At 39.5% G+C, this 26767-nt stretch overlaps 1 protein-coding gene across 1 annotated transcript in view; it reads left to right on the forward strand.

The window, feature by feature from the left end:
• Positions 1 to 24826, forward strand: part of GAP43 (growth associated protein 43) — a 101935-nt gene extending 77109 nt beyond the window's left edge. The window contains exon 3 of the mRNA XM_044251431.1: positions 24121 to 24826. Within this exon, the coding sequence (XP_044107366.1) occupies positions 24121 to 24209 (89 nt within the window). The 3' untranslated portion in view covers positions 24210 to 24826. The remainder of the gene's footprint in view (positions 1 to 24120) is intronic.
• Positions 24827 to 26767: the final 1941 nt, after the last annotated feature.

Consider the following 26767-nt stretch of genomic DNA (forward strand, 5'->3'; position numbering starts at 1 on the left):
TCTCCCCTCCCACCCTGCATGGAGACAACTTTTGCCGAAGTCACAAATGACCTCTACTTTGCTAAAATCTAGTCGGCCCATTCTAAGACCTCATCTTCTTTGGGCTGCCGACAGCATTTGATAGTTGATCACTTTCTACTCCTTGAAATGCTTTCGTTACCCCTCTTCCTGCCTATTACCTCTTCCTGATTTTTCCCACATGTTGTCTATTCCCTTCCAGTTTCCTTTGCCCTTCCTTCTTCATCTCCCGGCTTCTAAATGTTGGGGTACCCCACCGCTCAGTCTTGGACCTCTTCTTCTCCATTCACATCTAGGCCTTTGGTGATGTCTCCCAGTTCACGGCTATAATTATTGTCTACAATCTGATAAATCCCAATGTTCCGTCTGCAGCCAGGACCTCTGTCCCTGCTCCAGACTACTGCTTACTCTGCAACTCAACTTGTATATATATAATAAATACCCAAAACTAAATATTTTGAAAACCAAACTCCTGCCTTTTCTCCCTGAACCTGTGCCTTCTTGAGTTTTTCCATCTCAGGAAGTAGCAGGCTCATTTCTTCCTGAGGCTTAGGCCATGTATCTTGGAATTATCCCAGATTTTTTTTTTTTAATGACATTAATTCTGTCAGCAAATCTTGTTGGCTCTGCCTTCAAAATACATCTGGAACCTGAGCCCATTTCAATTTTCTAACACCCACCCGGCTTCAACAAAAGCCATAGTCTGACAATGGCCTCCAAGCCCTCCTCAATTAACATCCCCCTAGGTCCCTGCTGATTTTATCTTCTTTCACTCTCCCTTTCTTGCTCTGTTCTAGCAATACTAATGCCCTTGCTACATGTCCAGCAACCATGTGTGCACCCAGCTAGGGAGTGTGCACTTCCTGTGCCCTCTGCCTGGAAATCTTCCACCTCTAGAGGCTCGTATCATCCAGTCCCGAGCTCTCCTCAGCTTCTCTTCACATGTCACCTCCTCAGGGAGAATTTCCTTCTTTCATATTGTCACCCCACCCTCATCCCGGTATTCTCTATGCTCCTTCCCTCCACGACTCTCTCTCTGTCATGGCACCTGACGTGCTATATGTTCCACTTACCTATTTACAGTATAAGCTCCACAAGGAGAGGGGAATGTTTGTTCCATTACTGTTTTGTACACTGCTGTATCCGCAGCAACTAGAACAGGTAGCCAGTGCTCAATAGGCATGCGCGATTCATCGGGTGAGGGAGAGGATACCTACTTAGTCAAACAAAGTAGCTGAGTCATCCCGATGGTCAATGCTCGGGTGGCAAAGATGACCCTAAATCACTCTCACATTCAGCTGGTTCACTCCTCATTGCCACTAAAGAAACTTCTCCTCCGCCCCCTGGATGGGTGTTTCCCCATCTCCCTTTGGCCCTGCGAGTTCCTTGCTGGCTCCGATCTCACTTGGGATGCCGTCCCTCCCGTTGACCAGAGATGGTGGCAGCTGGGCAGTGACTAGACCTGGCCCATGTCAGTGGTACCAGGGGACCAGCCCCCATGTCCTGCTTCACAGTCATTCCCTACAGGGAGCACAGGTCAGAGGCTGAAATCGGTTTCATCTCCCCATGCAGAAACACATCTCTAAAAGCAGAGAATCATTTTGGCAATTCAGAACCACTGGAATTTCTGCCCTGACTGGAAATAGCTGACAAAAACACACCTTTGCTGGGGAGTGAGCTGCCTTTCTCTCATGTGAAATCATCCAATCAAAGTCATGGACGCTTTTATGTCTAATAAAGAGTCCCTAGTGGATTGAAATGTTCTATTTATCATAAATTACAGTTAAGTCAGCATTTACCCCTTAGTAGCCCTTTTTCAAGTATGTTGAATTTGCCTAATGTTGATTATAGCTCGATGTAGTCATGATTGGGCCTTTCTTTTTTTTTTTTTTTTTTTTTTTCACTCAGGAGCATTTTAGGAAGAAACCACTGCATACAGATCTGCAGACTATATATATATATATATATATGTGTGTGTGTGTGTGTGTGTGTGTGTACCCCCCACCCCCCCCAGGCATCTCTGTTGTTTTTGATTAGTCAGAGTGGCAAGGATTAACTCTCACACCATCTATAAGCTTCACACAACTGGAAAGCAGTTTTGTGTCCCAGATACCTCTAATAAAACCCTCAGGTCTTCTGTTAGTCTCTTAGGTGGGCAAGGTTGCCTGAGTAAAGGCTAAACACCAGGAGACAAGAAAATGGAGTCTCTTTTGCTGTGATAAGCTTCGGTGAGAAAGGACTGTTCTGCAGGAGCAAAGAACCCGGAGGTCCCTGGGGGTCTGTCTGTCTGTGGTGAGGTAGAATGGAGATGTGGGTAGAGGGGAGAGCTGGGAACAAAATGAGGTGACGAGAAGGTGTGGGTAGTGCTTTCTGAAAAGCCCACTGCAGAAGGAACGGGTGGTGGAAGGAACCAGGATAACAGCACGCAACTGGAAAGCTTTAAAATCTATGGACTGGAAACCTCTGAGGATAGGAATCTGTTTATGAATAAAGAACAAAATATATTAGTATGATTGATGATTTGGTTCAAGATTGGTAACTCCTCATTTCTTACTCACCACCACCCTTGATTTGAACAGCAGCCCAAACCTTGCACATAATGGGGGGAAACGGGAGCAGTGGACAGGGAGGACACTTCAGGTATAAAGGGCTGTGATTAATCTTCATTGCCGAGGGCTCGTGAAAGTGGCAGCCGGTCCTGGGGATTGGAATTCCCTACGCCCGAGACTTCCACAGACAATTGTTGATTGTGTCTGTGTACTGTGGAAAGCTTTCGTTTACTGAAGAAATGCTTCGGCACTGGCAGGAGGCTGATGGGAATATAATCATTCCAGCTCAGCTTTTCATCTTTAACAACCTGTGTCCTGACACCTGCTGGGTATGGCAGATTTGTGCCTTGTCACCATGTGTGTAATGTGCATGAGAAAACCAGTAACAAGGTTAATGCCACCCTTTCACAGAGAGAGTTTTGTTTGCTCTCGCTTTCTCTGATACTACTCTAATGCTCTTTGCCGATACTCCCACCTTCCTTCCTCCACCCCCACCACGATGTTCCCACCGGATCTCCTGAGAGTCGTTACTCCTCAGCCCATCAGCCAAAGTTAGTGGGTTTCCATGGTTACCAGGCAGCTGGTGTCTAGACACGGAAAGATGCCTTGCAATTGAGCTGCAAATCTAGCTTCCATCTTACACACCCCTATCTTCCCTCCTCCTCTTTCCTCCCATTTCCTCTTTATTTACAGCAGGCATTAATGCTAACACAGGATGGAAGTTCCTTTTGACAGGCCATTAAAGGAAGGAGGGGAAGAGAGAGAGGGTAGAAAAGCCAAACTAGCTGTCTTGTCCTATCAGTGAAGTGCAAAAACAACTGAGGTGGCAGACCCTGATCTGACTTCTCTTTCTTCTTCACAAAGGATTTTATTTAATCAAAATATTTTAAATTAGAAAACAGAGCCACTAGTCCATTGGGAGCCATGAGCATCTTTAAGAGCCCGTAAAAGCATTTCAGGGTAGTCTTCAGCTGATGGCCCTGAATTGAGGTAGAACCTTTCACCGTCTCTGGACAATCAATGTAATTTCTCTTTCTCTGATGCTCAGGGGAATCATACATCCCTGGGTATTACCAGATGGAAAACTCTGGAGCGGGAAAGAGGCACATACAAGGAAGGGCTTTAACAGTGACACATCAGATCTGGAAGAGTCAAGTTTGATCTTCCCTATTTCTTCTGAGAATGGGGAAAGCTGCTCCTGGTAACTAGGAGCTGGCCTGGCACTCACAGACAGACCTTGGTATTCTCCTGTTGAAGTAACCCATTTTATAGAATGCCAATATCAGAGTTTGTGTGATGGCTCAAGACAAAAACAAGACCACAATAATCACGTCTGAACACAGTCTAATTAGGGGCATTGTCTAAACCATAAAATGGCCAAATATTTCCCTAGCTGGCTCATGGGAGGGCTGATACCCACCTTATTCCTTCCTTCCTTCTAGAAGATGGGGAAACATCTGTCCAGATGCCCAATCATAAAATGACCCCTGTTTCATGGGGTCCAATTCAGACCAAAGCTCTGCTTCCTTGAATCCAGCTCCAAACCCCCTAGCACAAGTCCAGATAAATCCCTTCTAACCCTGTCCTACTGTGATGTCTCATGGCTTCCCACTGTCTTTGTTCTCCCTTGGAACAACATGTCAATAAATCCAACTTCATTCAACTACAGGTGTTCTTGGTAGTCCTTGGCTGGACAGTACTGATAATCCATAGAATTTGTTTCTATATTATAACGTATAGTTTAATTACTTCAGTCAAAAATCTTTTTCTCATTTTCTCCCACATCCTCTGACTATTTTCCGTGCTATCTTTATCCCCAAATTTATTACTACAGCTCCCTGAATTTACCAGTTCCCCTTCTAAGATCTCATAATAATCTAACTTAGAAAACAAAATTAACTCCTAATTTATCTTTCCTATCCCTAGTATTTTCTTGCTTTTCGTTTCAACATGAGACAAGATGACTCAGGCCCCTGGATGAGTTTAAAACCTCTCTACCCACGTGAAAAAATGTTCAGTGTCACTCAGCATCAGGGAAATACAAATCAAAACCATGATGAATACCACCGCACACCAGTCAGAATGGCGAAAATACACAACTCAGGAAACAACAGATGTTGACGAGGATGCAGAGAAAGGGGAACCCTCCTACACTGTTGCTGGGAATGCAAGCTCGTGTAGCCACTGTGGAAAACAGTATAGAGTTTCCTCAAAAAGTTGAAAATAGAGCTATCCTACAACCCAGCAATTGCACTACTAGGTATTTATCCAAAAGATACAAAAATAATGATTTGAAGGGGCACGCCCCCTCCCAATGTTAACAGCAGCAATGTCTATAACAGCCAGACTATGGAAAGAACCCAGATGGCCATCAAAAGATGAATGGATAAAGATGTGATATCTATAAGGAGATATTACTCAGCCATCAAAAAAAAAAAAAAAAAAAAGGAAATCCTGCCATTTGCAATAACATAGATGGAACTAAAGGGTATTATGCTAAGTGAAATAAGTCAGCCAGAGAAAGACAAATACCGTATGATTTCACTCATATGTGGAATTTAAGAAACAAAACAGATGAACTTAGGAGAAGGAAAAGAAAAATAAAATAAGATAAAAACAGAGAGGGAGACAAACCGTAAGAGATTTTAACTATAGGAAACAAATTCAGGGGATGGGGTAACTGGGTGATAGACATTAAGGAGGGCATTTGGCACTGGATGTTATATGTAACTGATGAATCACTAAATTCTACACCTGAAACTAATAATACACTCTCTGTTAACTAAATTGAATTTAAATAAAATATTTTTTAAAAAGCCTCTGTACTACTCTTTGAAAATTTTGTCACCAGAAGCAGAGTGATGGCAAGGACATGGGTCAGATAGAGCGCAAATATCGAACATGTTTAAACAAAATTATAGTGAGACTATGACCAAAAAAATTTTTGATTTAGTACATTCTTATTTAAAACAGGAGGAAAGGGGCGCCTGGGTGGCTCAGTGGTTAAAGCCTCTGCCTTTGGCTCAGGTCACAATCCCAGGGTCCTGGGATCGAGCCTCATATCGGGCTCTCTGCTCGGCAGAGAGCCTGCCTTCTCCTCCTCTCTCTCTCTGCCTGCCTCTCTGCCTACTTGTGATCTGTCTGTCAAATAAATTTAAAAAAAATACAAAGTAAAAAAATAAAATAAAACAGGAGGAAATACATGTCCCCTATTTCAGACTCCATGATGTCAGATAGTTTGTTGGGGCAGGAACCATATCTTCTCCCTTTCACATTATCATTTGCTGGCTTTAAGTAACGATTTTAGCTACCACTATCAGTGGTAGGGAAGATACTTTCTGCCCCCTGAAATGCCAGCCTGGTACACTGCCATATACCCTTCCAGGGCCTCACTAATGACATCACTTACATCATCTGTCTTTCAGGTTGAGTTCTATGCCTGGTTCTGGAATTGATGTCATTCTCATTCCTAGACTAGGTAATTTTAAAGAGCACTATACCTAATTAGCTTAGCATCAAGTCAAGTTTGCCCAAACACCAATAACTGGTCTCCTACTTAGGAACAGTTCCACTAACTAGACTTCTGCTTGATTTGCTTTACCTAAGTCCCTGTCTCATTCATCTCATTTGTATTCTGGTTCCTTTGAGACTAAGTCTCTGCCGTATTCTCATCTATCCTCTTAGAAATGGGAAACTTGTTCTTGGATCCATGATCAGAGGGACCCATTGCTGGCTAGTTGACTTCCCCAAATGTTCATGGTCTATCTATACTGGCCTCCAACACTTGTTGAGTACTTTTATTTTTGACCTCCTATTTGACTATTGCTTTTATCTGTATACTTCAGATATTGTGTTGTTCTTACCCACATGTACTCCCTTCCATTCCTTACTACTGGCTCCATGTCCAAGCAGTAGTTACATGACTAGTTTCTATTGCCTTTGAGTTTGGCACATTTTTCCCAAAAAAAGTATAAATGCAGTTTTTGGTCTTATTTTTTCTTTCCATTTCACAGTGTCAAGTAGAGAGAAATGTTGCAAAAAAGAACAATCAACAGATATAAATAGGTCCATATAAAGAGAAGATTTTAAGGAATGATAAGGCCAAACTGGTTATATTCGTAGTAATAGTGATTGTGTGATGTCCAATATGGAATGAGATATAGGTTTGGAACCAGGAGTAGATCCAAGGACATAGAGAAATATTTGGCAGCAGAAATTGGAATTTAATGTATATGAGGCCATTGTTATTAAAATTTTGTTGTTATATGTTTTCAATGATATATAAAGATTAGTAATATGATGGTTATGTTATAAATTCGGCATTTACCTGGTTATGAGGTTAGGGTTGAAGTCATTAGAATGTTTTCTGTTGCAGAGTCTACAGAAAAATGTAGAATTGATTCTTGAATTGCAGTCATGTTAGGGGACAGGGAATAAAAACTAGACCCATCATGGCAAGAGAAAACCTAGGAAACAGCGGAAATAAATCTAGAACACAGTGTTCACTAAAGTTAAGAAAAAATGAATGTTTTAAGAAACAAAAGTGCACCAACAATTAAAGAGATTAGTATATTTAAGCTGTTGCAGTAGATATTCTAACTCCCAAGATCCTAGTGGCTTGGTGGAGAATAGTTTTCCCTTAGACTTATAGGGAGGAGTAGTCTAGTCAAGTTACAGGTGGGGTGATTTACAACGTGAGTTGTTGTGCAGTCTGTGGAAGTATAGTCGGTTAGCCGAATAGGATTTGTTTATCTCTGTGTGTAGCTTGTTTCAAAGAGACAGACAGTTCTAATCTCAGCTACTCATGAGACAAAAAAGGGGCAGTTGGAGGATCTGTGTCTGCCTTTGTTACCAGGTGCAGGCAAAGAGGGTGGGGAAGAACTATGGCCTTATTACAGGTAAACAAGGGAGTCACCCATGCATCTTCTGGGAATCATGAGAAGGTGTGTACAGCATGTCATGGGGAGAAGGATGTTTTGCAGTGGGCCATTTTCTGGATCACAAAAGGGTGGGGAGGCTTCAGAAAACAAAAGGTTGGGGGAATTCCTTAACTGTCACTGTATTCTGGAGCATGAATCTCAAAGGTCAACACTGTCAAAAGAAGTAGTTGTCAAAAAAAGCTCTAGAGCAATGGTAAATGAAAAAAGACCTTATGACTTAGAATATTTTTTTTTTAGTGAACTTGAGGAGAGTACTATCAGAAAAATGATAAAGTTAAAGACAGCTTATAGAAAAATAAAAGATGATATGAAGAAATGATAGCATAACTAAAACTTGGTTTTTCATACAGTTTGATCAAGGAGGAAAAGAACAGGTTGGTAAACTTCTTGAACAAGGAGGCTGTGATCTTTTTGTTTTTGGAATGTCTTGTACATATATATATATATATATATATATATAATGTGCATATGTATATATATTTACATATATATGTATTTTTTGTTCCATGTTACTCTAGAATAGAAAGCTCCATGAAGGCTTAAGGGAGGTAGATTTTAGCTGGATATCAGGAATAAGTTACTGTTAAAATTGGAATGGCCTGCTGAAGCAGAGGCTATCCATCTGCTAGGAGTGTTTTAGGGGATTCTTATATTTAAGGTGAGACATTGCTGGAGGGTCTCCAAATCCCCTTTCTACTCAACATTTTCTGTATGTATGTAGAGTCTGATTACCTTCAGATAAATAGGGTTTTGGAAGAAGGAAGAGAGAAGAAGGTAGATTTTAGACATAAGATGTGCCTTGGAAAATGGCTTTCTTAGAGAAAAACACTGGGTGGAGAAGAGAGAGAAGGCCTTTGGTGGGATGAGTTTTCAAATGGGAGAATTATATGATGACAGGACACATGATTGTATATCTATCCCAGGCAAACTGCAGGCTCACTGCAAACCTTTATTCTTTAACTGCTTCTTGTCCCAATGTCCTCAAATAGACAAAGCTATTACACTCTTTGCCACTAAGTAAAGAACTTTCAGCTCTTTGACTAAAGAGAGAAAAATCAGTACACATACAAGTATTACTTTTTCGATATAGTTCTGGTTGTGTTCCAGTGAGTGCTATTGATTTTTAAAGCAATTTTTCACTCAAAGGCAGTGCCGTAATTTGACAGGCCCTAGGAAGCCAACACACACAATGAGCGCAAAACAAATTGTCCCAGTAAGGGATGGGGATTGCATTTATTTACCCACATGCAAGCATATAACACAAACACCTTTTATTGGGCTTTCTTGTTGTAATAATATTTTAAAAATTAATTTCAAAATTGAGTTAAACTCTCTCAGTTGGTTTTTTAACACTGCTTTTATTGGGAAGTGAAGGGGGTAATAGGTGAGGGGATGACATGGATTTTCTTTTCCTCTTCAGGACATAGTAATGGTCTTTTACAGGTTCTTCGATATGACAGCATTTGTAGTAATTTTAGCAATTCTAGATTTTACTGTCTGGTAACTCTTTAGTGATTTAGTTTATGAAACCTACCATAGTTGATGATAACTTTTCAGCCCATATTACTAATTTTAGAGGTCCCCATGTTACTCCTCTCTGCATAGAGTATCTGCTTCGCCCCTCACAATTGGTACACAATTTATTGAAGTTTGATACAAACGTAATCCATAGTCCTGGTTCTGAAAATGTCCAGAGTATCTAAAAGTACTTCTGGTAACCTTTAAAGCAATTATATTGAGTTGCCTTTCCTTTCACAAAAGAGAAAAGGAATGGAGTTAGGGAGTGGTGAAGGGAGGTGAGGGAGAAAGGGAGAAGGGGGTAAAAGCAGATTTGGGAGGGGGCGGAGAAATGGATTTATGGAGTGCATTTAGGACCACTGGGGAGAGATGCAAGTTAAAATTAAGCAGCTGAATCCACTCATCCCCAAAGGCTGTGAGAGGTACTATGGTATTATGGCAGGGTCTGAATTCTAATTAGCTGTGTGACTTTGGGCAAGTCACAGAGACTCTCTCCATGGTCAGTTTTTGTCAGAGGGAATGTGGGACTGAGATCAGATAACCTCTGAGACCTCCTTCACCTTCCACTATGCTGTAATTTTATGAACAGTTACAAGCTAACTCTATGACTATATATATATATATATATATAGATTTTGTATTTTTGTCCTGAATTATGTGGTTTATCCACTTGCATTGATAAAATTAGCAACTGCCATGCCTTTAATTTTCTAAAGTTCTAAAGTATAGTTACAGCCATAAGGGAAAATTAAGCAACAAAGTTAAATAATGGTTTAGCTAATCTCAAGTACCACCCAAACACATCATAGCGAGTCACAGCAAGGCACAAGCTTAATATGACTCATAAAAGTAGTGCTTTTGTTTAAAAATCTAAATGTCACCTAAGCAATAGATATTCACAAGTAGGAAAAATTTTAGGCAGCTATAGTCATTGTTGGAGTGATTCTGACAGAACTACAATTATGTCTAGTTTTGGTTTCTGTATTTTAACCCTGGAGTCAAATAATCAGATCATTTAATCAAATATTAGATCTTGGAATTTGACAACCTAGGATCCGTTTTTTTTTTTTCTTTCCGTTTTTTTTTCCGTTTTTGTTTTTAAAGTCAAATGTTGAAAATATAATCTTTGTAATAGGCATATTACCTCAGCCTGTGTTAAAATATTACAAATGATTAGTTGAATTTTTATTTTTTAAAAATAATCTCTACAGCCAACATGGGGCTCAATCTCATGATCCTGAGATCAAGAGTTGCATGCTCTTCTAACTAGCTGAATTAGCTGAATTTTTAAATGAAAACTGGTATAGCCCAAAAGAGTGTTCATTACATTTCTTAAGGTTTGACAGACACAAATGACTCTACTTGCATAACTGATCACTAGATGAGATCTATGGTGACTATAAGAGAAATGCCTAAGGAAAAACAAACTTGAAAAGACTGGTACAATGTCTAAGCAACCTGTTTGAATGAAAATGAAAAGCTGAGAAGTAGACTCAATGAAAAATGACCAACAAATGATAAGCCGGTTTAATTTTTCCCATCTCCTAAGTAGGGATCTAAATAATTAATATCAAATACCTAAGCGTCTGATTTTTTTAAACTTATTAACTTTCTCCAGAATGCAGCAGGAGAAATTATAGATAAACTTCGGTGGGGGAATACTAGGTTAACCATATTTTAACAAGATTCCATAAAGTACAGTATTTCCTTGCCTAGAATTTTTAAAAGAGAACAGCCCTTCCTACTCCATCTTTACTCTATCCTTTGAAGTCTGCTATAATTCCTTGCTTTAGAAGGTCCAGAAATGAGAGAATGTGTACATAGGTAAGAAGAAAAACCCATCAGAACAGTCTCTACACAGCCTCCCCACCAAGGACTTATCCCCCAACATAGGCCCTGTCCCCAGATGACTACAAGCCTTCCAGGAAATGAAAAGATCTTTCTCATAATGAAATTGAAAAATCTCACTATATCTAATTATATCCTTAAGGTTAAAGGACAAGAAATTTTAGGCTTCTTTCAAGTCTTGGATTTGGTGATTATTACCAAATGAGGAAATTTTTCTGAAAATTGGGTATGATATCTTGTGCCAGGAGAATTGCCATCCCCTCTGTAAGTTGCCTACTGGAGGCAAGATTTTCTACATATTGGGGGATGGAGATGACTTAGTTCTTGTTCAATGCAGTAAACTTTTGCTACAAAATTTATGGAATCAAATGAGCTAAAACCAAAGATAAGGTTATTTCCTTTTGAAATCAATTAGCTGCTATTCTTGGGTATGAAATTAGGAGATTGCTCTGTTTTTAAGCAGAGGCAATAGCAGAGAAGTTCCTGACTTTCGAAACATTACTATCTAGCAGCCTTGATTCCTTCATCATTCTTCATAGAATCATGGCCTTCAAGTTTGATCAGTTGTTATCTTTGCTGTTGTAATCATTTCGGGACTTTGGCCCTTGACTTCAAAGCCTTTTTTCAAAGAATTTTTTTTTTTTTCCACTCTACCAGCAAAAAACTTTATAAGTCCCAGACTTTTCCTTCCCTTTCTTGGGTTATTTGGAAAAAAAAAAAAATGGATCTGTGTACTAAGATCAGATAAGCATGAATTAGTGAAGAGAGAGAGACGGTAACTTTCATTTCTTAGGCATGTAGGTAAGCAAGGTAGTGGCAGTCTCGTTTGCTCTCATTTAATGCACATCACAAGTCTATGAGAGAGGTATTACTATTATTTCCACTGATGAGAAAATAGAAAAGCCAAGGAAGATGTATATTGAATACCTATATGTGAAACCCCTTAATATACTGCTTGACACATAGTAAACCTTAAACCAATGTTAGTTCCTGTTCAGTCACTAGTAATAATAGTCAACACTTAATGAGCACTTACTGAAATATGACATTCATTGTTAAATACCTTAAATAATTAACATACTTAAATCTTATAACAACCCTGTAAGATGGATAACCATACTACCACCAATTACAGATAAGGAAAATGAGGCTAGAGGAGGTGAATAACTCACTTAAAGTCAGGGTAAGTGTCAGAGAATTTAAATGCAAATATCTGACTCTAGAACCAGATTTCTTATTCACTACTCTACGCCATCATCTAAAAATAGTTATGCTTTTAGTACATATCTATTTTTTACATTTGGGTTTTTTTTTTTAACATGAGTCATTTGTTATAAAATTAGAAGATAAACATAAAATTAAAGCTAACAAAAAAAAAAAAAAGGAGGAGGACGATGGGATAATGCTTTCCTTGGCTCTGAGCCAGGATAATGTTGAGGTTCTTTTTCATAATCCAATGTTTTTGAAATTCAGACAGGCCCCTGCAATTCAAACATTACAGGTCCAGAGTTTTCTGCTTGAGGCAAGACAGGTTTTATCTACATGTCACAAAGCATTCTTAGGATTTTCCCTTTTTCCATATTTTCTTTCCCCATAAGTATTAAGTGTGTATCTTGTGATAAGTATGATACTAAAAGTTGGGGTTAATGTAAAAGAATTGATTCACTAAAACGTATATATGTGCCAGGTACTTTTCTAGGCATGTAGGACTTATTAGTGAATAAAATAAATTAAAAAAAAATCTCTGCCTGAGGAGCATTACAGAGGAACTGGTCTACAGGATCATGGATGACTTTCTTGAGAAGTTAACCTGGATGCTAAAACCTAAAAAAACCAAGAGTGGTGTGGGTTGGTGGGAGTGGTCTTCTCTGATGAAGGGAAGTCCTTTATTATTTACTTTGTTTATAATTGTCAGAACATGGTTTTAATAAAAGGTAGACCACCTTAAAAAAAAATCTCTGCCTTTGTGAAGTTTAAATTCTAGCAAATGTATCCTTTTCCTTTGAAAAGTTAGTTCGCAGTCAAGAAGACTTAAAGGATACCACAAACTGATATATAATGCAAGCAATATGATTTCTGTATAAATAAAGAGAAGGAACTGACTAATTATGCCTAGGATTGTTTTGGAGGTGGGGAAACAACATTTAAGCTATGTCCTGAGGGAAAATTAAACAGCAAGCTTTGGTTCAAATCTTGAGGACTTGGCTGTGCACACTGACTGGGATAATTGGCCTGCCTCCCAACTCCAGTCCTTATCTTTTAGCTGAAGGAGTAACTTTGGTCCCATTCTGTAAAATCTGAACCTGAGATGCGACTGTTGTATGAATACTTTGTTGGTGGAAATCTGGAAGGGAGTGAGAAAGAGGAGATACCAAAGGAAGAAGATAGTCAAAGATGTGGGTTCATGAAAAGTGAAGTCTCTACCTGATCCTACAGAGAGCTCTGAAGTACAAACCGTACCACAGCCAGACTGTTTTGTTCAAAAACAAGGGCACAAAGTCATAGGGAGCAAACGGGGCATCACCTTTCAGGCACTTCATACCCCTACTCAAGGAAGAAGAGTGGGCCATTGGCAGCCAACACCCCCAGCAGCTGGGAGGTGGCAAAGGGGATCTGAGAGGGTACCAACAGCATCTGTGACAAGGAACGTAGGACATCTGGAAGGCCTAAGTAGGGGTGTAGAGATGTAGCAAAAACTTGAATGGCAAGCAAAGGGAGAGATAACGCTGTGAATTAATTTTTTGCTACCACTTTTTGCCTTGGTAGGCCATTTATAAAATCTGAAATAGGCATGGCTTATTTTTTACTTCATTCACTAAAAAAAAATCTTGAAATATGAATACAGATGGTCCCCGACTTACGATGATTTGGCTTACAATTTCTTACTTTATAATGGTGTGAAAGTGATACACATTCAGTAGAAACCATACTTTGAAGTTTGATCTTTCCTCAGGCTATCAGTATGTGGTACAATCCTCTCTCGTGACGCTGGGCGGTAGCAGCGATCTGAAGCTCCAGCCAGCCAGGAGATGCAAGGGTTAACAACAGATACACTTCCCACTACTCTGGACCCACACAGCCGTTCTGTTTTTCACTTTCAGCACAGCATTCAGTAAATTACATGAGATATCCAACACTTTATTATAAAGTAGGCTTTTTGTGAGATGATTTTGCCCCCAACTGTAGTCTAGTGTAAATGTTCTAAGTCTTTTTTTGATAGGCAAGGATAATTAAGGATGCTCAATAGGTTAGGTGTATTTAAAGATTTTATTTTTATTTATTTATTTGACAGGCAGAGAGGCAGGCAGAGAGAGAGGAAGGGAAGCAGGCTCCCTGCTGAGCAGAGAGCCTGATGCCGGGCTTGATACCAGGACACTGAGCAGAAGACAGAGGCTTTAACCCACTGAGCCACCCAGGTGGTTAGGTGTATTTAAATACATTTTTTACTTATGATACTTTCTTTTTTAAAATTTATTTATTTTAGAGAGAGAGAGAGAGAGTACCTACAGGAGTAAGCAGAAGGAGGGGCAGAGGGAGACACTCCCTCCACTGAGCGTGGAACCCTGCTTAGGGCTTGATCCCTGGGACCCTGAGATCATGCCCTGAGCCAAAATCAAGAGCTGGCTGCCTAACTGACTGAGCCACCCACGCACACCTGACTTATGGTACTCTCAAATTACAGCGGTGTTCTGGGGACACAACCCCATTGTAAGTCAAAAACGGCAATGTAAGATTAGCAAAATGGAAGAGGCATTATTCTTCAATACTCCTGATTTAAAGTTGGTTCTTGAAGACAAATACGACTTTTATTCTGATTAAAGGGAACCTCTTTCATTTTGAAATCAGAGTCCACAAATATATCTTCTTAGTACAATTAAAAAGTCTTACTCTAGATACCCTGCCTCCTTTTATTTTTCCAGTGAGAGTGTCTTAAAAATTTTGTATGCCTTTTGACCACCACTAGTTTTACCAGTGGCCAGATTTTTCACATTAATGTTATCTGCCTGGCCTCTAAGACCATTGAATTTGTAAAGGCTAGAGACACATAACTAAGCCTTTTCCCAGCTAGGATGCTCCTCACTTGGGATACTGTAAAGTGAAAAGGGGCAGTAGAGAGTTGAACTCTTATCAGATGGAATTTTGAACTCCTAAAAAATATTCAGTTTTACAGAAGAGAGAAAACAAACTCCGTTTCTAGGCTAACCTGTTTCTGATCATCACTATTAGGAACACTCAATAGCACAACATCCACCTTTTCATCCCTAACATGGCCCTTCTCCAAATTTCTCAGTGTCATAGGAGCCATCATTGTTTGTGCTGACTCCCCATCTTCTACTCCTCCCTCAGACTAATGGTCTAACAGAAAAGAGTGTCTCGCTGGATCTCCAGATTCAACTGCCAGCTCATCACATAGTTTAGCTAAGGGGAAGAAAGAAGGGGTGAATCTACCTGATGGTTTTGCTAGAGTGAAAATCCCCTCAATTTTTGTTTTCATTGTGAAAACAGTAGGAAATAATGTTAACACTGTTTAATTTTATATATTTATTCCATCTTGTCCCAGAAAAGACTAAGAGTAACTATGTGAGCCACATAAATTACAGTTAAAAAACAAACAAACAAACTTTCTGCATGTTCCTAATGGGGGAAGAAGATAGAGCACTCATTTTGATTGTTTGGCAGACATTTTATAGAGAAAATGTTTATGAAGTTTTCAAAGCCAGTCAACTTGTATGTTCTTTGACTTTTGTTTTAAATTTTTTCAAAAAAGTTTCTGGAGTCATTTTTCTTTCAGGAAAGAAGGAAGGGAGGGAGGGAGAGAAGGAAGGAAGGAAGAAAGGAAGGAAAAGGAAAGGAAGGCAGACTAAAAAAATAACTTTTGCTCCAAATGTTAAATGTCTTAGATTCTTTCCCAACCTCTATAACTAAATAGCTATTTAAATAATCAGTCACTTGTATCCTTATTTTCTGATCAGAGTCATAGACTACAGGAACATTCTAGGGGAGAATTTTCTTAATCTTTTTTTCTGGGAAAGAAGTTTTTTTTATCCTTTTGGGAAATGTTTCCCTCCTCCTGAGATGAGAATGTTAAACTTGATGAGTGTTTTTCACCCGAATCTCACAGCTTGGATTAAAGTCTCAATATACTGCATTCTACCCTTTAAATTTTATAAAGCCTTCTCAAATGCTTTCTTTCAACTTCTAAACAACCTGCAATAAGGTGGGGGAGCCAATATTATTTGTATTTTTTATAGATTAGGGAACTGAGGCAAAGAGAGGAAAAGTAACTTCTCTGAGATCCTATGGCTTTTTGGTGCAAAATCAAGGTTGGAATACAAATCAGCTTCGTCCTAGGCCTAAACTTTTGAGACACGTAAACATGTGTATGTATGTTTACTAGGACCCCACCGTCATGCTGCCTTTGAGTTTTCTCCTTGGTTAAATTTTTGTTTGTTATTTTTTGAAACCCTCAAGTGAATAGTGTTATAAGAAATAGAACTATCCTCTTTTTCAGGGCACCTGGGTGGCTCAGTGGGTTAAGCCGCGGCCTTCGGCTCAGGTCGTGATCTCAGGGTCCTGGGATTGGGTCCCGCATCGGGCTCTCTGCTCAGCAGGGAGCCTGCTTCCTCCTCTCTCTCTCTCTGCCTGCCTCTCTGCCTACTTGTGATCTCGCTCTGTCAAATAAATAAATAAAATCTTTTAAAAAAAAAAAAAGAACTATCCTCTTTTTCATAAAGTGTCAAAAAACAAGAGATGGGAGCATAGGTAATATTTACACCATTCTGCTGACAATGGTGTATACTGGCTCTGTGCTTTGAAAGGAATTTAAACTGTAAAATATCGTTTTAAAAAAGTTGTTCAAAATGTGGATGCCGGTGACCATCCAAAGCCACGATCCTAGGCTCCAGATTGACATCTGGTCCATAGCTCTTGCTCTTAGCAAGACCATGTGAGCGACAAAGGGATGTATGCAAGTTAGCTACAGAATGTTTTTTTTAATTACTTTCTTTTGAGCCTTCGAGGTGGTAATGTTTAATATTCAAGAAAAGTGAAAATAAAAAGGGAAAGCAAACACGGCAGCCCAGTGTGATTGGTAGAGTAATTGTGGGCATGGCCCCAGGATGATAGCAGCTTCTATTTAATCAATGTTGACAAGGCTGGGGAGAGCTGGGCAGGTCCCAAGAGATAATGTTTTACTCGGAAATCCACTCAACCTAATTTCAGTAATGTAGGGCTGTGGAGGGGCCTGGATCCGAGCCAGTAAACAGGGCCATTAGAGCGGAGGGCAGGCGATGGCAGCTGGGAACACCGCCGTCCCGCCAGGCTGAGCACGAGGGCAGAGGCTGCTGCATCGGCTCCTGCTGTTTGCTCACCAACAGAGCGCAGACGCGCTGCCCTCACCCTTTCGAGGAATGAATGGGCTGCGGAAGTCAAGAGTGTCTTCTAGACTGGATTTTGATAAAGATCAGAAAACCAGTTTGGCATGTGTCTTTCAAGGACTACTGTGACTTCATCCACGTGGGTCCCCCTTAGTCTTTGAAGGCCACCACCACACTGTTTCAAGTGCATATACAAATGACTTCCCTCTTTCTTGCTGTTTTAATGTGGTCTTGGTCTTTCCCAGGAATGGTGGTTACAGATCAAGAATGTGAAAACTGTCAGGGTTTTTCATATTTTGAAACTTAGGTGACTTATTAAAGAGACTCCACTTTTCAAATCCAAGAGAAATGATGCCCCTCTTGTCCAGTTACAACTTTCTCCTTTACCACTCCTTCTGCAACAAGAGATACACATGAGAGTAGTTACTGTCGTGGAAATATGCTAGTGATTACTAGCATATGAATCTTAGGAAGGTAGAAATTCTTACTTGGTGTTTTCATTGCTGTAGCACCACTGCTGTATTTGCAACGCGTGGAATGGTGTGTGACACATAGTGAGGCTCGGGACCTTTCACCGAATATATGAATGAATAAAAACATTTTTTTCTTCCTTTTTTTAGTGTCTCCAACTCTAGAATATTAAGAATACATGACTCTACTGTCCGTGATGTAATTTTCCTCTTAACACAGACATGGTAAAATTTATGGAGCTCCCTAATGAACATATCATTTCTAAGAGGTCTTTGGGTCTGAAAAGTAATGGTTTGGGGGCACCTGGGTGGCTCAGTGGGTTAAGCCTCTGCCTTCAACTCAGGTCATGATCTCAGAGTCCTGTGACCAGGCCCCGCATTGGGCTCTCTGCTCAACAGGGAACCTGCTTCTCCCTCTCTCTCTGCCTGCCTCTCTGCCTACTTGTGATCTCTCTGTCAAATAAATAAATAAAATCTTTAAAAAAAAAAAGAGAGTAATGGTTTTGTCAAGGCTAAAATGGCAATGCCAGAGAAGGTTACAGTTCTTTACCAGATGCGAATGTCATCTGTTCAAATTGACTACATGTAATTTTTGAGAATTTAAATAGTTAATATATTTAATATCAATAATTATAAAAAATTTTCCAATTTCATTTTTTTAAAAAAACCAGTTTTACCCCCTTTAGACCAGACTGCTAAAATGCATCATCAATTTTTGGCTTGGGGTTTTTTGTTTGTTTGTTTTGGGGGGGATACATTCTGCCTTATTATAAAACTGAATTTATAGCGTTGATTTCCCTCAGTGAAGACTGATTTGGGGGAAGAAGCCATTGTTAGGTAGAAAATAGTTATGTCTGTTAATGAGAATAAGTTACTGGTCACCTGAAATGCCTGTGATTCCTGTGAATGACCTGTAATTCCTTTAATCTTGTTTTTCCTATAATGTCTTAACCATAGTATTGGGTTTCCATCTTTAATATGAGCAAAAATGCTCTTCAGAGCCAACCCAAAAGAGAGAAACCATTTTCTATCCTTTAACTCTCTGGATTTCAACAATCATGTGAACAACTCCGAGCTTTCCTTATTTGCTAGCCCCGGGCCCATTTACTTCCACTTGCTTGTTCTGTGTCACAATGTTTGCTTCCGCAGCCTCTTCTTAAACAGTAACTGTCTCAGAGGGAGGTTGATCCTCTAGATGGGGAATGTGATTATTTACCCTAATTGGATCATGATAATTGGAGTGACCAGCTGGCCTCAGCCATTCATCTGTCTCTGACACTCACCATGGTGATCAAAGTTTTTGCACAAAATACTAAAGATTACGTATTAACTCATCTCTAGCATTTACAATTATGTAATTAGTGCCAGAGAATGCCAAGACCAGATTTCATATTGTTCAAGACTAATCAAGATTCTTCCCTGCATTCTGAGCTGCTTTTATTAAGGCCAATTTTTGGACTTTGTAGGCTGCAGGCGTAGGTACCCGTGGACCCCCCCACTCTAGTTTCCACTCTGAGCCCACCCATCCTTTTGGGTAAAGATAAGGGTGGTGGAGGCAATCTAAAATAGAAACTGCCTAGATATCTCTGTCCTAGTTTGAAATTTACTGCCTGCCATTGACAAACTGTCCACCCTTAGGTAAGCTGCTTCATTTCCCGGTACCTCAGCTTCCCCAGCTGTAAAATGGGATGATTAAAGAGCTGCAGTGATTCAATGACATGTCACAACTACCTACAGAACTGCTTTGAGTGAGCATATAGTAAGAGCTCAACTATGTTAGCTACAGCTAAACACTTGATACAATGGGTCAGCAAAGTCCTAATTTGCATTTCTTTCCAGGCCATGAGGCTATTGAATAGAACAGGTAAGAAACTATAGATATACAAGTGTATGGTCAACATGATTTATTAACTACAGTGACTTGTTTAGAGTTGGTATCAGAAGGAGAAGGAACAAGCTCACAATATCCTGTTCTCCTGGTATTCAGGCTCAAATAGACCCATTTATGCATAGCTCGGATTCTGTTTCCAATAACTTCCCTTTTGTCCAAAGTTAAAATCTTGCCCAAACTCATACACAGTCTCCCATAAAGTGAATCTAGCTAGAACAGGCCTGTTCTCCACATCTGATTACCATTTCCTTTATTTGGGTATAGGTTTATTTTGGTTTGTTTGTTTCTGTTTTTGTGTGGGTCCTAAAAAATATTATTATGGGTTCTTAGCTTGCCTTACTTTTGTGGTTGTAGAAGATTCTTAGTTTAAATTGTTTCCTTCCTCCATATTTTTCTCCTCATAATTTCCTTCTGGCCTATATAAATTTCTCTGAATCCACTGACTTGACACATTTTATTTCTACCAGTCAGTCATCCCGTCTAACACAAAGATGACCTCTTTTTTCATTATTCAGTAATATCAAGTAAATAAAAATTTTAAAACCCTCTCATCTAATATAAAATATAATGTATATATGATTATATGTATTCAGTTAAATTGGGTTCCAGCTAACTGACTCACATGTTCCCTTTTGCAGTCAAATAATTGAACTTCATCAGTTTTAATTTTATGGTTTTTATTTCAAATTTTGGAGCCAATAATTTGTTTTTAGTCTCAGAAATTTCATAGGTCACTAAAAGCCTGTGGACCCTAGTTACTCGTTTCTAATGCTGAACTGATAAAACTGATTTGATCTTGACCTCCTCTGTCAAGTTTGGCCACCCGATAAAATGGGGACACCAAGATTAGTAGAACTTCTAGGCTTTAGTCCTGGGTAGGCTAGGGAAATACCTGGACTTCTGTTTCCTCACCTATAAAATGAGGATGTTCATTCATTCTGTCATTCAAAAAATGTTTACTGAGAGCCCTTTCTGCACTAGGTTCTGTGCTAGACACAGGGGAGTCCAAAGTTGAGCAAAATGATATTGTTGTTAGCCTTGAAGAGTTATGTATAGTGACTAGATGTTCTTTGAGACCCCTCTCCCTGCCAGCTCTATGATTATGGATTTTATTGTCTGTTAAAGGTGTATTGTTGAAAGGTTTAAGTGAGAGCAAGAGTATTTGCTGTTTTTTTCACCTCTTCTTCTCAACATCTAGAAGAATGTATGACACATTGCAGGTGTTCAAAAACAACTGAATAAGTAAATGAATAAATAATTATATTTCAAATACTTTGAAGATTTGGGAAGAAAGAACATGTAGATATCGAAGCTCTTTTAGTAGCGGGTGGACAACAGCCCTTGCTGTCACCATAAACAGTTGGATGCCACTTTTACCTTCTCTCCCAGGCCAGGACAAAGGGTGACAGGAGAAAGTATGGGAATTGAGGAGGATTTAACCTGATTCCACTCCAACAGAGGACAGAAAGTGTGGCTGCTTCTCAGGATTCCTTGAATCTTTGTTTTTTTGCTTTCCCTTTTGGAATGTTTCCTTATTCTACAAACAGTACTTGTCACCTTCCCTCTCCTGGTTCTACCTTTCCTCTCAAGTTTTTTAATCTCACTCAAAATGACCTCATAGCTCCAAGTTTTTATTTTAGAAAGAAAGGCTCAAAGTCGTGTCTTCTTCATACAACCGAACCTTCTATATGCTTCTAGCCACTTTAAATCAATATTCTGTGCCTTCTGAGTTTGGAAGAGGGCATTAAAAACATTGTTCTCTGGGTGGTAAGGATAATGAACCCACTTTGGGCATACCTGTGGTATCCAAAGCTTTGGGCAGCACTGGGGAACAAAGTAAATTCTCTGAAAGAATTCCAAATTGCTATAAATGAACCTCATTGAAATAAACCTGAAAACTTTCTTCCAGCAGAAAATCAGCTGATTCATTAGTGCACCGAAGTTCTGTAATCCATGGGAAACAATGCTGGTACATAGAGTATTACTAAGATCAGAACTGAGTTAGTCTTCATACAAAAATTTTCCTGGAAAATATGATTGGTATGCCGATAATGTTCAACTTAGAAGGTTATAGCCTTAAAATATCTTTATGAGTAATGGTAGGTAGACTTAAAACTGTAATAATTACATTTTGTAAATAATTTATGGTCAATGACAAATCCCCAAAATAAATCAGACTTAAAAACTTTGGTTAAAAAATGAGTCATTATAGGGGCGCCTGAGTGACTCAGCCGGTTAAGCATCATTCTCTTGATTGCGACTCAGGTCATGATTTTAGAGTCCTGGGATTGAGCCCCACACTGGACTCCCCACTCAGTGGGGAGTCTGCTTGTCTCCCTCTGCCCCTACCCCTCAATTGCATTTTCTCTCTCTCAAATAAATAAATAAATCTTTAAAAAAAGAGAGTCATTGTAACATTAAAATAATCCATCATAGCTGATACCTTATTTAACAGTCCAGCCTCATTTGATTCTAAAAATCAAATCTATTTTCAAGGAGGGAAATATTTTCTGCTACTGAAGGATTTAAAAGAATATCGTTAGATGCTTGTTGCAAAGAATGAGTTCCAAAAACGTATTTCCAGTGGCGGTCTTATTTGAATGTGGATGTTGAGCTTTATCTAAATATAAATATATAGCTGAATGATTTGAAAGAGACATACATTTATATAAACTCTTCTAATGGTCTCCTATAAGGCTCCAATTTCTCTAATCTCAACATTTCTCAGTTTTTAGTAAGGTTGCTTATGAAGTTGATCCTTGGCCAGCATCTAGCAACTTGGATTTTGAGAGAGTTCTCACCATTCCCTAAGAGTCTTTACTGTGCCTAACTCTTTTTGCAAACAGTGCGGTTTATGCTGGACATTTGTTTTCCTTATGGGAGTCTGGATTTGGTACATGCTAGGTAGAGGGTACCCACATGACCAGCCTCCTGTAAGAACTCAGTATTTTAAGCTCAGGAGAGCTTCCCTAGTGGATGACATTTTATACATGTCACAGTTCATTGCTGGAGGAGTTAAGCACATCTTGGATTATTCCATAGGGAAAGGACTCTTGGAAGCATATGCATAGTTTTCTCCAAACTTCACCCCATGCAACTTTTCCCTTTGCTGATTTTGTTTTATATCCTTTACTGTAGTAAGTTATAACATGAATAGGACTATATACCGAATCTTGTCAGTCCTTCTATCAAATTATTGAGCCTGGGGGTAGTCTGAAGGACACCCAACAACGGGGAGTTTAGGTTGCTAACACAGGTGATTATGAAGCAAAGGAATTCTCTTCCTACTAGCTGGCGTATTAGTAAAGTGACTGTAATATGAAATGAGTTGACTGACTCTATCAGGAAACCAGGCAGAAGAGTTAGAAAATTTGCTTCTTTCTTTTTTTTTTTTTTAAAGACTATTTATTTGACAGACAGAGATCACAAGAAGGCAGAGAGGCAGGCAAAGAGAGAGGTGGAAGCAGGATCGTGGCTGAGCAGAGAACCCGATACGGGGCTCAATCCCAGGACTCTGAGATCATGACCTGAGTTGAATGCAGAGGCTTAACCCACTGAGCCACCCAGGCGCCCCCAAAATTTGCTTATTTCCTGAGGAAAAATTATCCTTCAAAAAGATGCAGGCTTCCTTGCTAAGCAAAGCAAGCACCTTGCCTTATGGATAAGTATATTCAGTTGGAATGTTCTTTATTGCAAGAAACTAGAAACTACTATGGTTTAGTTTAGAGGTTGGCTATTTTTCTCATAATAATAATAATAAGAAGAAGAAGAAGAAGAAGTCTGAGGAAAAGATGTGTAGGAGTGATAGGTCACTCAGTGACAGTTTTTTCCCCCATCTTTCTGCCCCATCATCCTTAGTGTATAGTTTTTGTCTTCATGATTATGAGAGAGCTGCCACACTACCTGGTGCTGATCGGTATTTGTGTCATCAGGAAGAGCAGAAAATAAAGGGTAACCACATCCTCTGGGATCCTCCCTAAGGAATTCTGTCTCTATATAATTGGCCATCACTGTGTTACATGGACACCCTAGCTTCAGGGGGATCTGGAAATTCAACTATTTTACCTCCTATCCTTTATAACACCACAAATAAGAGGCGAGAGAGTTGGGATGGCTGTCAGTGGTCCACAAAAACTCTGTCACAGTTAGCCTGACATTGATGGAGAAGAGATACAAGATTGTTGTCGATTCCTTATTTGAAGAGCCTACATATGGATATCTTGATTGCAAGGCTGAGAGATTAAAGACCATGGGAATTTCTGTTCAGTGGCTCCTTCCCCCAATACATAACTTTGTTCCTGAGCTCATCCATACTAGTCACTGAATAGCCTCCTGAAGGTACCATCTTCTGGACTAGGACATTATATTACTGGGGTAGCAAAATCTCTTTTTATCTTTAATCTCTTATGAAATGGTATGAAAAGGAGAAATGCATTGCATTATCATATGAACAGATGACACAAAATACTAACCCCCTCTTCCCCCTCCCCACCTTGTTTTCTTCCTCAGAAGCTGTAGATGAAACCAAACCTAAGGAAAGTGCCCGGCAGGATGAGGGTAAAGGAGAAGAACGTGAGGCGGACCAAGAACATGCCTGAACTTTAAGAAATGGCTTTCCACGTCCCCACCCTCCCCTCTCCTGAGCCCTGTCTCTCCCCACCCTCTTCTCAACTCCACTCTGAAGTTTCCCTTCCTGTCCTGCTCACATCCGTGAGTCTGTCCTCTCCTACCCACTAGCCCTCTTTCTCTCTGTGTGGCAAACATTTAAAAAAAAAAAAAAAAAGCAGGAAAGATCCCAAGTCAAACAGTGTGGCTTAAACATTTTTTGTTTCTTGGTGTTGTTATGGCGAGTTTTTGGTAATGATGATCCAATCATTTTGGGAAATTCTTGCACTGTATCCAAGTTTTTTGATCTGGTGCGTGTGGCCCTGTGGGAGTCCACTTTCCTCTCTATCTCTCTCTGTTCCAAGTGTGTGTGCAATGTTCCGTTCATCTGAGGAGTCCAAAATATCGAGTGAATTCAAAACCATTTTTCTTTTCCTCCTTTAAATGTGATGGAATGAACAAAAAGGAAAAAAAATCAAAAACCCAGTTTGTTTTGAAAATAAATAAATAAACAAATAAATAAATAAAGCAAATGTGCCAATTAGCGTAACTTGCGGCTCTAAGGCTCCTTTTTCAATCTGAATATTAATAAATCATGAGAGTAAGCAAACTCCAGTGGCTCTGTGTTTCTGTTCCACCTTCTCATTAGTTGGTTTGACATATTGGTGCCTCACATTTCATCTTCTTTCTGTCCTCCCAGTCTGACATCAATGACCCTGATAACGAAAAGAAGGACGAAGCCTTAGACTCTGGTCAGGATCAATTGCTTTGGTCCTTGATGGGATTGTTGGGGGCTGTGTTAGTTTGCTAGGGCACTATAACTAAGTATCCCAGTCTGGGTAGCCTAATCAGCATAAATTTATTTTCTCACAGTTTGGAGACTGGAAGTCCAAAATCAAGGTCTTGGAAGGGTGGGTTCCTTCTAAGGGTGAGGAGGGAAGGATGTTTCAGGCCTCTCTCCTCAACATATACATGGCGATCTTCTTCCAGTGTCTCTTCGCATCACTAGTGAGTATCTCTATGGGCACATTACCCTTTTTTAAGGACACCAACCTTATTGGATTAGGGCCCACCCTAATGACCTCATTTTAACTTTATTAATCCCTGTCAAGACCCTATCTCCAAATAAGGTCACATGTGCATTGGGGGAGGAGGGGCACAATTCAACCCATAACAGGCACTAAGGTTTGCTTCTACTCAAATCACCCTAGAGTGTTTTCATGACCCTGGAGAAGTATCCAGTAGAAGGTTATTCTAGGTTTTGCTAAATTGAAGATTATAGAGACAGATATAACTCTTTGAAATCTCCTGACTTTTGTTTAGATGAGTTATTTTAATACAAGTATTGACATAGCACATTGTATCTTTTTCAGCTTTAATAAGTTAATACTTCTGTTGGACTTATCCCCTCCCAAGGCAGCTGCCATATTCTCGATCATTTATAATCATTGTTCCTGCGGTGATTATATTATATAAAGAAAAGGTTTACATTTAGCATATCCATCCTTTCCAAATCTCCTTCTAGTTTCCATTTTCTAAGCACTCTCTATCAGAAGGTAAACAGTTCCCATGAGAAACAGCAATGTTCCTAAATCTTGAAGTGTCTGTTGCTATTCTTTTTCCCTCTAAATTTCCTAAATCAATCTCAGAGCAAACTCCTAACAAGTCCTACCTGGCCTTGACCCTGAGTCTTCTCATAGACAGTCATGGCCAGTGGACTCCCTTCAGTTTCCTATACTTATTTACACATAGAAATCCCTGACAAGGAAAAGAAAATTGTGTGAAAGCCTTCACGATAATGGAGAGCATGGAAATAAGTGATTTTAGGAGGAACAACCTACACCCTGGTAACTTTACTCAGCTCTGTGTGGAGCTGGAACCTATTTAATTTGAAAAAAGCTGATGTCACATAAGGGTTGAGTCCTCACTGGATCAAGGGGTCTTTCCTTGTCACTGATAATGAGTGAAATTTTCACTGGGAGAAGCAGCCACACAGAAAAAGGTCAAAAAGCATCAGTAGCATATCCTAACAACTTAAGAGCTTTTTTTTTTTTTTTTTTTTTTTTACTTCATTCTTAGTTGGTGTGATTTCCACACAAGACTTTGGAGCAAGGACCTGGGACTCAATCATAATCTCATTAAGGTCTCAACAGGTGTGAGATTATAAAGTGTTGGAGAAGGCCATCCATGGGTTGGAGTCATATTGGCAGTATATTATTGAGGCATTCTCTTTTACCTTCAAGTTGTTTTGGTAGGATAAATGCTTTCAGTTCTTCCTCAAATCTATACTTAAAAGTAACATCCTTGTGACTTAGCATGGTTCAACTTCCTTTTCAAAGTATAATTCTAAAATTCTTCCCCTGAATCCATGGTCACCCTGCATTTTAAGTCTATACTAATATACACTGTTTGGTGATCTTACTGGTTGTGTCAGAGTTGGGATTTTGTTTTTTCACATGTGAATATCTATTTTTTGCTTTATAAACTCTTCGTTACTTAGTAGAATTTTCAAGGTGGGGGAGGATACATCAGAGAAGCTTGTAATAATCCT

Source organism: Neovison vison, chromosome 6 (assembly GCF_020171115.1).
Source record: "Neovison vison isolate M4711 chromosome 6, ASM_NN_V1, whole genome shotgun sequence".
Taxonomy (NCBI): Eukaryota; Metazoa; Chordata; class Mammalia; order Carnivora; family Mustelidae; genus Neogale; species Neogale vison.